Source organism: Glandiceps talaboti, chromosome 14 (assembly GCF_964340395.1).
Source record: "Glandiceps talaboti chromosome 14, keGlaTala1.1, whole genome shotgun sequence".
Lineage (NCBI taxonomy): Eukaryota > Metazoa > Hemichordata > Enteropneusta > Spengelidae > Glandiceps > Glandiceps talaboti.
In genome coordinates this window covers 7,924,870-7,939,802 of record NC_135562.1, presented here as the reverse complement: position 1 = coordinate 7,939,802, position 14,933 = coordinate 7,924,870, and the positions used below count along the sequence as shown (strand labels likewise).

The 14,933-nt window shown below is 35.8% G+C and overlaps 2 protein-coding genes across 2 annotated transcripts; one reads left to right on the top strand and one right to left on the bottom strand.

Annotated features, from left to right (window-relative positions):
* Positions 1-3,974: 3,974 nt before the first annotated feature.
* Positions 3,975-8,021, bottom strand: LOC144445199 (uncharacterized). Its single transcript, XM_078134745.1, has 7 exons — positions 7,929-8,021; positions 7,473-7,706; positions 6,940-7,107; positions 6,405-6,450; positions 5,762-5,844; positions 4,901-4,990; positions 3,975-4,031 (listed from the first exon to the last, which is right to left on the bottom strand). The coding sequence occupies exons 1-7, from the start codon at positions 8,019-8,021 to the stop codon at positions 3,975-3,977; spliced, it is 771 nt and encodes a 256-aa protein (XP_077990871.1).
* A 435-nt stretch (positions 8,022-8,456) lies between these two features.
* On the top strand, positions 8,457-14,933 carry LOC144445957 (TATA box-binding protein-like 1). The gene is made up of 6 exons (XM_078135612.1): positions 8,457-9,099; positions 10,330-10,412; positions 10,890-10,953; positions 12,440-12,543; positions 13,000-13,094; positions 14,136-14,933. The coding sequence occupies exons 1-6, from the start codon at positions 8,827-8,829 to the stop codon at positions 14,261-14,263; spliced, it is 747 nt and encodes a 248-aa protein (XP_077991738.1). The 5' UTR covers positions 8,457-8,826; the 3' UTR covers positions 14,264-14,933.

Genomic DNA, 14,933 nt, shown 5'->3' with positions numbered 1-14,933 from the left:
ACCCTATTATGTACTATGCAATTACACAAATACATTTACCCACAGCTGATTTTGATTCAATACTATTCAGGGTTTACAATATTATGAGTACGTCATCTTATATAACAAAAATCATTTCAAAAAAATATATTCCACTTGCAGGTAGTGGATCTTGACAAATTCTCATTTCCTGACTCTGAAGAGCTTACTTCCTTCAGATAAATACCAAGTCCATGTTCACATCTCAATAAACGGCAAAACATTAAACAATGTGTAAAATGTTTGTTATTGTACGTACAATAACAAACTTTTTACACTTTTTCCATCTTTTTGCAATGCTTTGAGTGATGAACATGGACTTGGTATATGTTATTTCACATTATTTTTCCAAGTAGAAAAACATAGTGAAGCTGTTTTATCAAATAAAAATCCAAAATAAATACCAAATTCTCATCCATATGGCCACCTTAATGTTACTTGTAAGTTTTGTTTCAACAATTCAGGCAGGATGACCTGAAAATGATGTGTAAAATTAATTATGACTTGTCTGTATGTTACTAAGCAAGTAAATTTCTTTGTTTCTTGCCATAGTCAGATTATTAAACTATGCAGAACTGATTTTGTAGTGGTAATGATTTTCAATGATCTGTTCATGATCAGAATTATGATAGTAATAGTTCAAGTCAGATGTGTAAATGATTTTGAATATAGAACTGATATTTTATATAGTGAAAGGTTTAGATACGACAACCCCCAAATGACACACATGCACACACAAACAGACATAGAACACACACACACACACACACACACACACACATATGGACATAAACACGCACACACATACACATACACACATGCACACAATACACAGCACACACACTCATAGAACACAAACACACACACACACATGCACAGCACACACATGCAAACACAATACACAGCACACACACACACACAGTACACACACACCTACATTCCAATACACATATACAAGAATAACTGAATGTAAAATGTTGGGTTTCTTTTTTCAGTAATCATAACTTAGAAAGTAAGTAAATCGAATATCATATTAGCAATAAGGGATAATGATTGATGACAATGCTGTGTGCTGCTAGCTTAGAATTCTGTCATGTGAGGACTTTGCTTGTTTTACCCCAACCACGCCTGGCAATTTGCTTTAATGGTTGTATATGCAAACCTAAAATTAGATTATAATTTCCTGCAGCAATGTTGAATATGGTAATCATGTTTACATCATACAACCTCAACCTTCTGAATTGGTTCTAATCATGTGGTGATGCTATGACTTGATGGTGTCTCACAGCGGGAAGAACGAAAAATTCAAGAAGAAGTTGCACCTGTTTTCTCACTGTAGCAATAGGTTGTTAGCAAAATGTCAGGCGTGGTAGGGGAAAGTGAGAGCAAAATTCCCACATGACAGACTTAAGTGTGCTAGAAAACACAGACAGTTCATAAGGAACGTCCCTGTCAATTTTGTAGTCAAAATTTTTATACTGTGAATGTAAGTATCATAGAAACAGTATATACTTACTTGTACCAGTGAAATTTTTATATTCCAGTTCTTGAGTTTTTGACTCAATTTGTGTATGTATTACGCTATTGTTAGTTTTATTTTCTTTTGACTATAGGGTGTATATTTAATATAATAACTACTAACTAGTCAATCTGTGGTTCAGCAGATTTGAAAGAGTGTAGTTCTGTAATGATGACCATGCAGATGTAGCCAGATTACTGTGCTGTTGAGGTAAATCGTTTGCTGGTTGTACCTCCTAGCCCTCATAGCCTGTTTACTGCACTGTTGAGATACATCGTTAGCTGGTCATACATCCTAACCCTCATATTCACCCTCTTGTGATTACATTGTCAAAGCTGATATTAACAGATTGAAAATTTCCTGGTTGATGACAGTGTGTAGTCCCTTCAACCATGACAGTCAGACTATCATTATTCAAATGAATCAGTATGTAAATATACACACGTTAAACTACTTGAGGCAAAACATGAAGTGGACATGTGTTAATTTACATGTTATTTACATATGGTTATGTAAATTTAACTCCATGGGTGCTGGATAACAACTTTTGGGGGTGTGGCTACCTGAATCATTTGAAAATTTTCTTCACACAACTGGATAATACGGATGGCTAGGAGGTATGACCAACTAACGATGTATCTTGACAGCACAGACAGCAGGCTAGACCAGAGGTGGTACATAAGAAAGTTGTAAATGGATTTTTAAGTTAAATTTGTTAATGATATATGTATGTATATATTCAGATTTGTACAAAAATAAAAATTTTATGCCAAATTGGATGAATTTTGAATTGTACATGTAGGAATTTAATACTCTTGTAAGTATACAATGAATAAATTCCAAATTGTGTAGCATGTATTTTGAATTATATTTGATATTCAAGAATAAAAATTATTGTAAACAGATACTGTATCACTGACGAGTGAAGTCATTTCAATGTACAAATCAGTGTTTCCATAAATTTTTATATTCATAAATATTCATTATATATATATTCATTATATATATATATATATATATATATATATATATATATATATATATATATATATATATATAAGCTGTAATACTGTTCTCATCAAATGATAAAATGCAATACTCGTCTTCAGATTTCCAACATGCTGTGCCAAGTGATTATATCTGATTCCTTTGTTTACTTACCCTGTTTGTTACAAGTTCAGCTTGTTAATGCTTGCCTGTCATTCCTCAGATCTAAAATTACCCTTGTAAGGGTGACCCTATTTTTTTCTTATGTCTCATTATTTTTACATGGCAACTATGGGTCGTTCGGTTGATTAAAAAAAAAAAGTAAATAAAAATCATGTTCATGTTTATCTGCATCTCCTTTTCCTCCCCTCTATCTTCTTTTTATTGATTTAACCTGAGCCAGATTCACAAGAGCCTGAGGTTTGTCATTCAGTCTGTCTGGATCAAATCAAAAGCATTCAAAATACACTACTTAGAACTACATCAGTCACTCACTCATGGAAGACATTGGCATTGATCTATTTGCAAGGACATTTTCAACCACCCCCCCCCCCCCCACCACACACACACACACACAAGGCACCAAATAAGTTAATCCTCATTAAATTCAATAGAGATCGAGTTTAGAAATTTATTACACATAAAATAACTTACATTTGACTGAAAAAATGGTCTTTGTACAAAAATGTATGTAAGCTGTCTCTTGGTTCAAATCACTTGTATTTGACTAGTCAAAGTCCCTGAGAAATTTAAGTACATGAAATCAGTAAACTAAATAAAATGTCTACATAATAAATGGCAGTAACAAAGAAGTCAAACTTACAAAAAAAAATAAACATGGAATCTGAATCTTTTTAAGTACTCCTCCTAAAGTAAAGTATGAAATGTTTGGCAGTTCATTGGTGTAACAGTTTGTTCATACATATATAATGTATATCACAATGTACATATACAACACTTGATTGGCAGTTAATAGCAGGAAATATGATCAACACTAAATTGGCACCAAACTCAAAATATGCAAATTGAGGTCAATAATTATTACACTTACCCCACAAAAGAATGTGATGCAATATTCATCAATCAGAACAAGTATGCCATACCCATCCCCTCCCACTCCCATCACAACCCCTACCCCTACAAAACATGCAACTTACTAAAGATTCACACATAGAAAAGATCCCACATGCTATAAATTCTGAAAGAATCTGTTGAAGGTGTCCATTTTTTAAAAGATTACAACACAAAGTTACATAAATATCGATGGGTTTGGAGTCCTGTTTACTTCAGGGGTATGGTATTTTGTAGTACCAGTACATCTAAACAACAAACTTCTACTAGTTATGTAGCAAGACAATTTATGTATCAGACATGGCTAATTTGCACCATTTTGTGGACACTGTTTTCATAAATTTCATTGTGCAGGTTTTTTCTAGGCGTAAACAGCATTCTAAAGGACTTTCGTGGCAGCAAGTTGAAACCCCGTCATTTCCATTGAAGGACTTTTCTGGATAATAAGACTATAAAATTTAACGATCACAAAACAGGAAAAAATAGCTGGGTACGATATGTTTTGGAAATAGCAATGGATCATCCAAGATTATCCAAGTGTTATGTAATAAGTTTAAAATGTAAGAGGCTACTCAGAGAATGATGCATGGGCCTACACCCTCCTCTCACCCTTCATGTCTCCAAGTGTTACCATTCAACCATCAATATTCTATGAATCATCCCTTTCCTCTGACTGTTCATCACTAGATTCTTCTGACTGTCTTTCTTCTGATAGTGACTCCTCATATTCTTCTTCATCTTGTGATGAGAGAGATGATGATGATGATGATGATGATGATGATGATGATGATGATGATGATGATGATATCTGTTTTTCTGTGTCTGTGTTATCTTCTGTCATTTGCTCATCAAGTGTTTTCTCTTCTTCTTTTTCATTCACCAGTTCCTGTGTGAAACAAAGTGTACAAATAAAGTGGTTATACAAATGTTGTTTTAGATTTCATGAATGTAGCATAGTGGTTAGCACTTTGAATTAACAGTTGGGAGGTCATGGGTTCGAATCCTACTGGAAACAGGGGATTTTTCGGTGACCAACCCAAACCCAGGGCGAGTGTTCTACAGACTCGATGGGTAGGCTGTATCACTCAGCCATGTCTCACTCACAAGACGAGTGCGAATTTGGGTGGTGGTGGAGGGGACTCCTGGAGTAATGACTTGAAAAGTTGGGGACGATTACCAACACGGAGCTCGCAGGTGTTATGTTTGCCAGGCCTGGGTGACCCTGGGATAGCCTCCCCTCCCCCTTGACAACAATTAGAGCTAAAATGTTCCTTACCTAGTATGAACAGATGGAAGTGAACTTACCCTGACAATAGCTGCAAAATATTCTGTCTGTCCAGCCAACTCTGAGAGTCTGTTAACTTCCGATTGTAAATCACTAACTTTGTGATGAAGCTATAATAAACAGGAAGGTATCAAATCCATTAACATCTTTGCAAGCCAGTATTTTTATCATTGGTGGTGACTTGACCAATGACACCCCCTTCAGTACTAGCTACAGGGGACAATACTAGCAGTTGCCACATTTCAGTCAGTGCTGGATCTGTGCGGCTTTACTTGATAAAGTACATTCTTGCTCACTTCTTAGGAATTTGTACTTCATAATTATTTTTTGTTAATTTTCTGTTTTCTTAAAGTGGCCATATGGATGAGGATTGGGTATTTATTTTTGGATTTAAACAATTCTATTATGGTGTCCTACTTGAAAAATCAATATGAAACAATTATATATATGCCAAGTCCTTGATTGTAAGTCTATAAAAGATTGATAAATGTGTAAAATCTTTGTTATTGTACGTACAATAACAAACTTTTTTTCATACATTTCTTAGCTTTTTGCGATGTATTGAGTAACAAACAAAGACTTGGTCTATGTTGCTTCACATCGATATTTCAAGTAGGCAGCCATGATAAAATTGTTTTATAAATTAAAAATCCAAAATAAATACCCAATCCTCAATCATATGGCCATTTTAATTGAATCTACTGTTCTTTTCAATGATAAACAAGTGACTGTGATAAATTAGCATGTCATTCAAGTTACTTAGATTATTGTATTCATGTGGAAGGCATTCTGAATCACATTTCTAATGTCTACATTTCCTATTTATTAAAGAAACCAAAATTGTGAAAGTTTACACATTAAGCTGAAGAGATGTGGCTTACTTGTTCATTTTCTTTCAACGTGTCTTCTAAAGCTTTCCTTCTTTCTTCTGCAACATCTTTCCAGTAGGACTCAGGCACAGATTCTGAAAGAATACGATGACAATATAAGTCACTAGTATATATTTACCTGGTAAGACCAAAAGCTGTGATTTTGTTGTATATCAATAATTACATGTAAAATACTAATATGTATTGTATGCATACATTTATCATTTGTATATTGTATACAGACACCTCCCCACCCAGCAACCAGCACCACTGGGTTTGCTTTACACACCCTAAAAAATGCACTCAAACCTGACGGAAGCCAGGAATTTTAAACCCCCATTTTGCTGATGCAAACATGATAATAGGAGATATGTCGTCAGGATAATTACAAATGGACTTCTGCTCATGATGTTAACATGTAATTATCAGTACTATGTGCACTGATGCTGGAAAGTCTTTGTGTGCACTGATGCTGGAAAGTCTTTGTGTGACATTGATTCCTTCAGTGTTATGGTGGGATTCACAACTAAGCATGGCCTTCTAAGTGATTATATTTACATTATAAATATGTAAAGTTATCCCTTTATGCATAAGATTGACCTAACTTATAAAACCTTGAAATTAGACATAACATAATATACATCTGTATTCTTACCGTTGACCATAAGTTCTAGAGCTTCTTCTGCCAATGACTTAGCTTCCTGAAAACAGAAAAATTATTACGTTAAAATGATGGATTTGTGGTAAATCTGGCTGAAAAATTACTTCTAATTAATGATAACAAAGAAATGAAAAAAGTCTACACATCAACATTATAAAGAAACTATGACAAACACACTCAATAGCGACAGCAATAAAACCCTGGTATGTAGAACAGTGTCCACTTACTTCAAATGATACAATCAGGTGTATGCTAGGGAGTCTTATCCTATCCCTAATATCTAATCCATCCCTAACCCCAACTCCCTAGGTTGAAATACAAACATGCATCCCTTGGACAGTTGGTCCATACTTTTATGCCTTGTTTTGAGTGTGAGCTAGCAAGGATGAAACCCTAGGGGAACTTTCAAATTGAACATCAAATCTGAAATTATGAATTCAGTGAATAAAAATGTACAAAAGTTACATGCCATGAAGCTGTTGTACAGTTATTAAATCAAACTACTTGATTTACTAAAATCATAAATTACCTTTTCTTCACTGCTTTCTTGAAGGCTTGGTGTCTCTTCTTTAGGGTCTTCATATATGACATCTTTACTTGTTGCCTTGGATCCTATTACAAGTATCTTTTCAGTTTTTGCCTGCTTGCTTGGCTGACTGTCACAATCATCCAGTTTCCTTTTCCCTTTCTTGACTCCCTACAATTCGAAATCAAAATCAAAATTAAAAATAGGATAGTGTACCCTGTATGTGTTTGGAATCATAAGTTTACACTTACATAATGTATTTGGCTTTTGTGGAAAAAATTTATGAAATGATTTATCATGAAGATTTCATATTTTTTGTTGCCATACCTTTTCATTTTGTTATAAGGCACATCTTACTAGTATATTTTGAACCCTTGCCAAAATAATGCTAAAGGAACTTAGCTCTGAACTTGGTTTACTTACAAGTTACATCAAATGTGATGCCCCACCTTTGCTCCCTGTAACTATGGAGTGAAATGTGACATGAATGCTATGAACTTTCGAGAGAAAAAAAAAGGAAAACCAGCAAATCTTACATTTTCATCTCGACACAATCTGACAATCCCGCTTGATCCAACCAACGTTGACTGTCTTCCTGCTCCTGGTTGTAGAGTTTGGAGAGATTTCCTTTTCCTGTCTGTCAGCAAAGACTTCTTATTTCTAGCTGGTGTAAACATTCTGTTTTGGCCACTGACCGTACTCATTGCCAACATTTGACCAGTCCATGGATCATTTACCAGAGAAGCCACCTCAGAATCAGAAACACTACCCTGCGAAATAAAATATGTGGATATTTTATTGCAACTACATCATATGGGTACTAGGGTAGGAAGATAAACGGGGTACAACGAGCGTCATAAACCTCAGACCACAGAGCATTTTGTCACACGAATTTGCTGACAAATGTAAGGATAGCTGCAACAACTTGTTCAATTCTGTCACGCTACAAATGACCAAAATGACATTCTTATAGTATATTCGTCAATATTCACCTTCTTGCTACGTCTCAAAATCTCAGTTGTTCTTGTAATTCCATTTTTATGTACCGGAGGACGGCCAAGAGGAAGACGATTTGATGCGTTCATGTTCCTTTATTGTGTCGTCAGCGCTCGTGTTGTGCACTTCGAATTTTCCCGGTCACGAACGTGACCTTTTAAGTGATTCCGTACGCCTTGTCTGATTGGTCAATTGACTTGGCAAATTTATCTGCTAATTTTCTGTTATGTCTCAAATTTATAGATACTAACAAGATTCATTTATCTTTAGCTTGTCTTAATATCACTATTATGATATTATTTCCTTCAAATTAACGATAAATATTAAACCTTACGGTTGATTTCTGATTTGACTCATTCTTAATTGTCCAATCAAACTTGTCGTTTCAAGAGAGAGCTTGTCAAAAAGGGACATGTGTTCGGAAATCTTCGGGTTGGGACATCGGGTGTGATCCGATTGGTCGAATCGATTATTTACGTATTTATAGAGATTGCGACGTAGAGGGCCAGTCACACGTGTAAAAGCCTTGTGAGCAATAGCTACAAGCTGAGGTCACGGAGCCAAATCGAAATATTTCATCACAAACTTCGACAATATCCTGGTACTGAATTAGATGCACAAGATTGAGAGGTATATAACAAACAATTGGGTCAATTTCGGAGGAGGTAGTAAGCATTTTGTGAGTGCCGGGGAAGTTATTTTATTGTGACGTTCTAGTGATTCACGGCTGTACACTGCACTCATCATCACACGAATGCCATTCAGAGACAACGCTGCCAGTGCTGTAACTGTAGACGAAATGACACTTGTGAAAACTTATGAAGCCGTATTTCCATGGTAACAGAATTTTGATCATTGGAGATATTTTAGTTTAGGGTTTATGGGGCGGGAACAATGGCAGAGACGGCTGTAGCATCGATACAGGAAGTGCTAGAAACAGAAAGGCAAGCAACAGCGCCGACCTCTGCAACAGACATTGTGCCACCAACAGATCATGCGAATGACAATGCAGAGCAAAATAACCAAGGCCAAGGTGGCACTGAAGATTCAGGCAGCGTGGACATTTTTATAAACAATGTTGTGAGCACATTTAGTACACGGTGTCACTTGAATTTAAGGCGAATTGGTTTAGAAGGAATTAACGTTGAATACAGGCGAGACGCCGGGGTAAGTGACACTTGATGATATTGATGATGGCTATAGTATAATGCATTTGTTCATATATATATAAATTTGATTACAGTGACAGGTTCACTCTTGATTATCCAAACACCCTACATTACGTACATACGGAAAAGATATTTATAGACTCTAAAACCATTACATGAGGAAGAATCCCACCCCAAATCCTCGAACAACATACAGTCACGTCTGATGATGCAAATTACAATGCATGGCCGTATAGTGACTCAAGGTTACAGCTGCTTTATCTATAAATCCATAAGTTTTACTATATACTTTATTGCTCTCTGCCACAGCTACAATTTTTCACAGTTCATATATTAGGACAGACACACAGTATCATATATTTATTTCACTTCGTTATTTGCACTGTAGCCACAAATTCTAAGGTTAAGATGCATGAAAAACAGATGCACACATAATAAACTGATATATCGTAAATAAAAGAGATGTCATACTAGTTATGTATGTATGCAACTACATGTATAAATAGAAATGCACCCCCTACACCCATTACCCATCCCCAAACTCAACATCAAGGTAATAACACTTTCTCTGCTACAGAAAGCTAGTCCCTTGATTTTACAAGGACAACAGATTCTAGCAGAGGACCGGCAGCGATGTAGCAAAACTGCCACAGTACTGCATGTAATTGACCCCCACAAGTAGTTGTGTGTGTAAATGTTATGCCAGCAAATACTGACAACATGCATCCGTGGAACTTTGCTCCCAGAGAATAATACAATTTTTGCTTCATTTTTTTGCCACTGTATTATCAGGGAAATCTGGAAAAATTTGTATATTCACTTTATTGGCCTTTTGAAGGTTATTTATACAAATAATTTTAAAAAGGGACCATATTTAATCTTACCTTGTTGTCAAGAGATGCATTAACATAATTAAATTGAGACAATTCCAGTATATGTATATACAACAATGTAGATTAAAAAGGTCAATATGAAAGAAAGCACAAACCTATGAAATAAAATAAGATAAAAAAGTAAAATTAATACGTGGTGTTCCTAGGTACCACAATAGGAGCACAACATTATATGACATGGCATGGAAACCACTCTATTGATACCAATCTACATAATTGACATGATGTGTATGCAGCTCTGTTGAAAACCATTGGACCAAAGCCTTTTGTAATTGGTAAATGTAATTATGTTAATATCGTGTTTATATAGGAATGTCACTTTATTAATTTTTCAGAAAGTAATGATGAGACTCCGTGATCCATACTGTACGGCAACTATGTGGTCATCAGGGAAGATAACATGTGCAGGTTGTACAAGGTAAGAACTAGTGTAGTACTGTGAACAATGTTTTAGCTCATTTAGCCCCCCCCCCCCCCCCCCCCATATCACACACACACACATGTAATACTATGACGAATGACACCTTGCCCCGTTACCCCATATTGCAGGCCATTTTGAGAAGTTTAGATCCACTATGTTTATGTTCGTGTTCTCTCAAGGTCATGAAAGGTTAGTGAAGTTGACCCTAAACTTGATAGTGTTCAGGCCTTCTCCAAACCACTATGAACCAGAGGTCCACCTTATGGGTTCTCAAAAACAGATAATAAGACTATCTCTTATGTCTAGTCTGTAAAAGACAGACATTCATACTATGTTATCAGCCAGCACTCACATGATAAGGCTGAACAACACGAACTATCTTACAGGCAGTCTATCTTATGTTGTACACATTTCCAATTGCCCTGTCATTATTTTTGCATGATGATCGTATGTTGATTTGAATTGTATTAACAGTGAGGATGATGCAAGGAGGGCTGCCAGGAAGTACGCAAGAACACTACAAAACCTAGGATTTCGGGTAAGTTAGGTTACTTTACAGAATAGGGAATTTGCAAACCCGCCATGTTGAATGTTGCATCATGGGAAATGTGATGATAAATACTAATGAATTGGTATTGTACACAATGTTGATACATTGTTTGTAACCATGAATGATCAATTCATATTTACCCTGACTATCGTGGGAGGTTACTTTTATCAGTAGCTCCAGATTAGGTATTACAATAACCAATAATAAAGATAATAATATTTATTTCTTATATAGCGCATTACATAATTACATAAAAATCTCAGTGCGCTTCACATGATAAAAATACGCATTTATATGATTGGAGAATAAAAAAAAAAAAACCCAGATAATCCCATAGTCCTTTGCATCTGAGCATGCTCAGTCTGGATTGCAAGTTCACTATTAGTGAACATAAGATACTGTCATCATGAATTGAATGTGTTGTTGTTATTGTTAGCTTCTTGGAAATTGTTACCTTCTTAGAAATTGTTAGCTTCTTGGAAATTGTTAGCTTCTTAGAAATTGTTAGCTTCTTAGAAATTGTTAGCTTCTTGGAAATTGTTAACTGCTTAGAAATTGTTAGCTTCTTAGAAATTGTTAGCTTCTTGGAAATTGTTACCTTCTTGGAAATTGTTACCTTCTTGGAAATTGTTAGCTTCTTCAAAATATTAACTTCATAGATTACCAGCATAAAGATAATTCAATGTTCAGCCTTGTAGTTCATGGCGTCTTAAATCAACAGATTTGGACTGTGATATCTCTCTATGTTAGCCTTGAAAGACGGTATAGCCATTGGGAGGAGGTTGGTTATATTGTTTGTATGCCTGCAAATGGACTGGTTCCCATTAGATGTTCAGGAACAGGCAAATTCTTATAGATAATACTGTATATTCCTGGTACTATAACAAAACATTATCATCCACTTGTTTGTTTATGTCGATCAATCCATCACTGTCACATTCGCTTTTGCTAAGAATGGGCAGGGGTGAACAAATCATTTTGTGAAATGGTGGTCCCCGGACCAGTGCCGTAAAAAATCCAGTGGTCCTGCTGAAAGAATTAGTGGTCCCAGGTCCCGCTAATGTGAAACATTAAATCTTACCTATGAATCTGTATATTTAGACAACTTTTTAACATAGTTATTAATAGTAAGGTACTGGTCCGATGGACCAGACAAGGTATAATTTGTATGGTCCGCCCAAAAAAATTGCTAGTCCCGGACCCAGGACCAGTGGATTTGTTCACCTCTGATGGGGAACCTCATTTATAGAAAGGAGTAGAAGTTACATAGTTACCAATACTATCTACCATAATTTTGTTAAGGAAACCGAGTTAATAACTGGGGAACCCTGGTAAGTTTACTTACCAGAAATATTCTCCCTATTTGACATCTTAGCTACTTACCATCTTGTCTTATGTCTATGGTAAAACCATTCGTTCATTTTACTTTGTTGTGACTGTGTTAGGAATTATTTATTCTTTTGTTCTTCACTAGGTGAGGTTTTCGAATTTTAAAGTTGTCAATGTTCTGGGTACATGTTCTGTTCCGTTTGGTATCCGAATAGGATTATTTTCAAAACAACATTATCAACATTCAAGGTAAGTGTTTTCAGCTCAGGTACATTGTACAGTAAACAAATAGTTGCAGTTTTTATAAACAACCTGTAACACTGAAGTAAAGCATTTTGTGGAATCATGATGGGCGAATGGAATCTGCAGGTTGCAGGTTCGAGCCCAATCGTCATCATTTGTCAACTCAGATTTGCTTGAAATGAGTCGTGGTTGAGATATTTGCCCAGTCAGCATTATCAAGTCCCGTCTGTAAGGTACACTGTGTTAGGGCGCCCTCACACATCGACCAGCTGATAGTGTGGCACGAATACAGACTATGTCAAGCCAGATAGCCAAATCTCTTTGGGTAGTATGGACGATATCTACTTGTATGTGTATTTTGTATGCTGATTTAAACCAAAAGTGAAGTTGCAGTTTAATGGCGATATTGAGATTTTAAGTAGTGTATATTGTCACGTTCTGTATTTGTATTGTTTTTTGTAGCTATGAACCAGAACTACATCCAGCTGTCACTTACAAGATCAAGGCTATTAGAGCAACTCTTAAGATATTCTCAACAGGAAGTATAACCATTACAGGTGAGTACATACTTTACAACAGACAAACAATACCCAGGTCATGTGACATTCTGACTGATGATGTAATAGTGTGCAGCTTGTTACCAAAATTTAGTGGATTTGTCTACAAACATGCAAATGTCGTTTCTTAATATTTGATTCTGGTCTATGATGGATATTGAATGCTTGTTAATTATGTGTGAGATACCTGAAGAGGAGGGGAGGGGGAGAGAGACGGGAGGGGGAAAGTACTATTAGTAGTACTTCACTCCCTGACTGCTCATATCAGCAAACAATATGATATATGCTTTCTATAACGTTGATGTAAGTCAGTAGAAACTACTCGTAGGGTTATCTATTAAGTATTGTTAGTTTCATCGTTTTAAATTTACGTTGTTCAGAATTAGAGGAGTTGAATGTTAAGAAGTATACATAGACCCATTGTCTGTTCATACACAGCCTGTTGCTGGTTCCAAAAAGCATTGCATGTCTCTCTAAACAATGACATATACAATGTATTGTGTTTGTGCAGTGGGTTTGCACACGTTACTCACAGGGATGGTTGTCACCTGATCATACCCCGGGTTTACCAGTAAAATTCATCTCTGCCATTGATTGTGTGTTGACTGAAACTGTTCTGTAAAATCACTCATTATTAAAGAGATGAAAATGTTTTTTCTGTTGTTTTAACGATGCTATTTTATTTCAAATGTAGTAAAGATAAAACAAGCCCAAACATAACTTAAGTGATGTCGTCTCACGCAATGCATCTGGAAAATCATTGTAAAAAAATCAAATGGCTGCAGTACTTAGTTTTTACTTTTGGTTAGATCACCCTCAACCTCAAAAAAAATCAAGTTTGTAAACATAAACAAAACAGAATGTAAACAATTATGTTATTGTGTGTTGTTCTTTTGTTCAAGCGTCCTCAAGTTCATAAAAATATCAATTGCAAACAGAAAAAATCATAATTGGTGACAGCACCCTCAAGTTCATGATAAAACAAATTGTAAACAAACAAACAATACATGTAATACACTTTCTTTATATTTTGAATTACAGCGCCATGTGTAGATAACATTCAACTAGCAGTTCAACACATCTATCCACTGGTGTATGAACACAAGATGCCAAAACCCAGGAAAGATAATGTATCGTATGAAGGACAAAGTGACAACAGTGACAGTTAATACCCTGTCACTCCCTACATTCCGTACCATCATGGTTTCTTCCACATGTACTCATTGATTGGTGTGCATACTACATTGTATGAATAAGGGGTGTGTGGGTCGGTACAGAGTTAAGCTTCACTATTGGGAGCCTGCTTCCAAGAAGTCAAAAAGTTTGTATGGCATGTTTAATAGATGTAAAAATGTCAGTCATGGGTACATGGTTGCTGGGAGTGTGTGGTACTCACTTCAAGAGAAAACCGAGTTCAGATTTTGGACTTTGTGTAATGTTTCTGTCTTTTTCTCTCTCGCTTTCTCTCTCTCTCTTTACTGAGGTAAAGTGACTTTATGAGTTATACCAATATTTTCCTTCATTAGGCAACTTGTAAAGCTGACATCTTGAATGATGCATTGTGGGAAATATGATAAATGTAAACCAATCACTGTTAGAACAGTCTTGTCACATTTTGTAACTGCAAATAATCCAGATTTTGTTACCATGACCTGTGCAGTAGGGCAATGTCTTCTGATATCCCAATATTTGGTGTAAAGGTAACCATAGATATTCCCATAATCCTTTGCATCTGAGCATGCTCAGTAGCATTTTGGATCTTTTAAAGTGTTAGTGAGAAGCGCTGAGTTGAAATTTTTGTGCATGCTCTAACTAAGGAACTAGGACAGTCAACGGTAG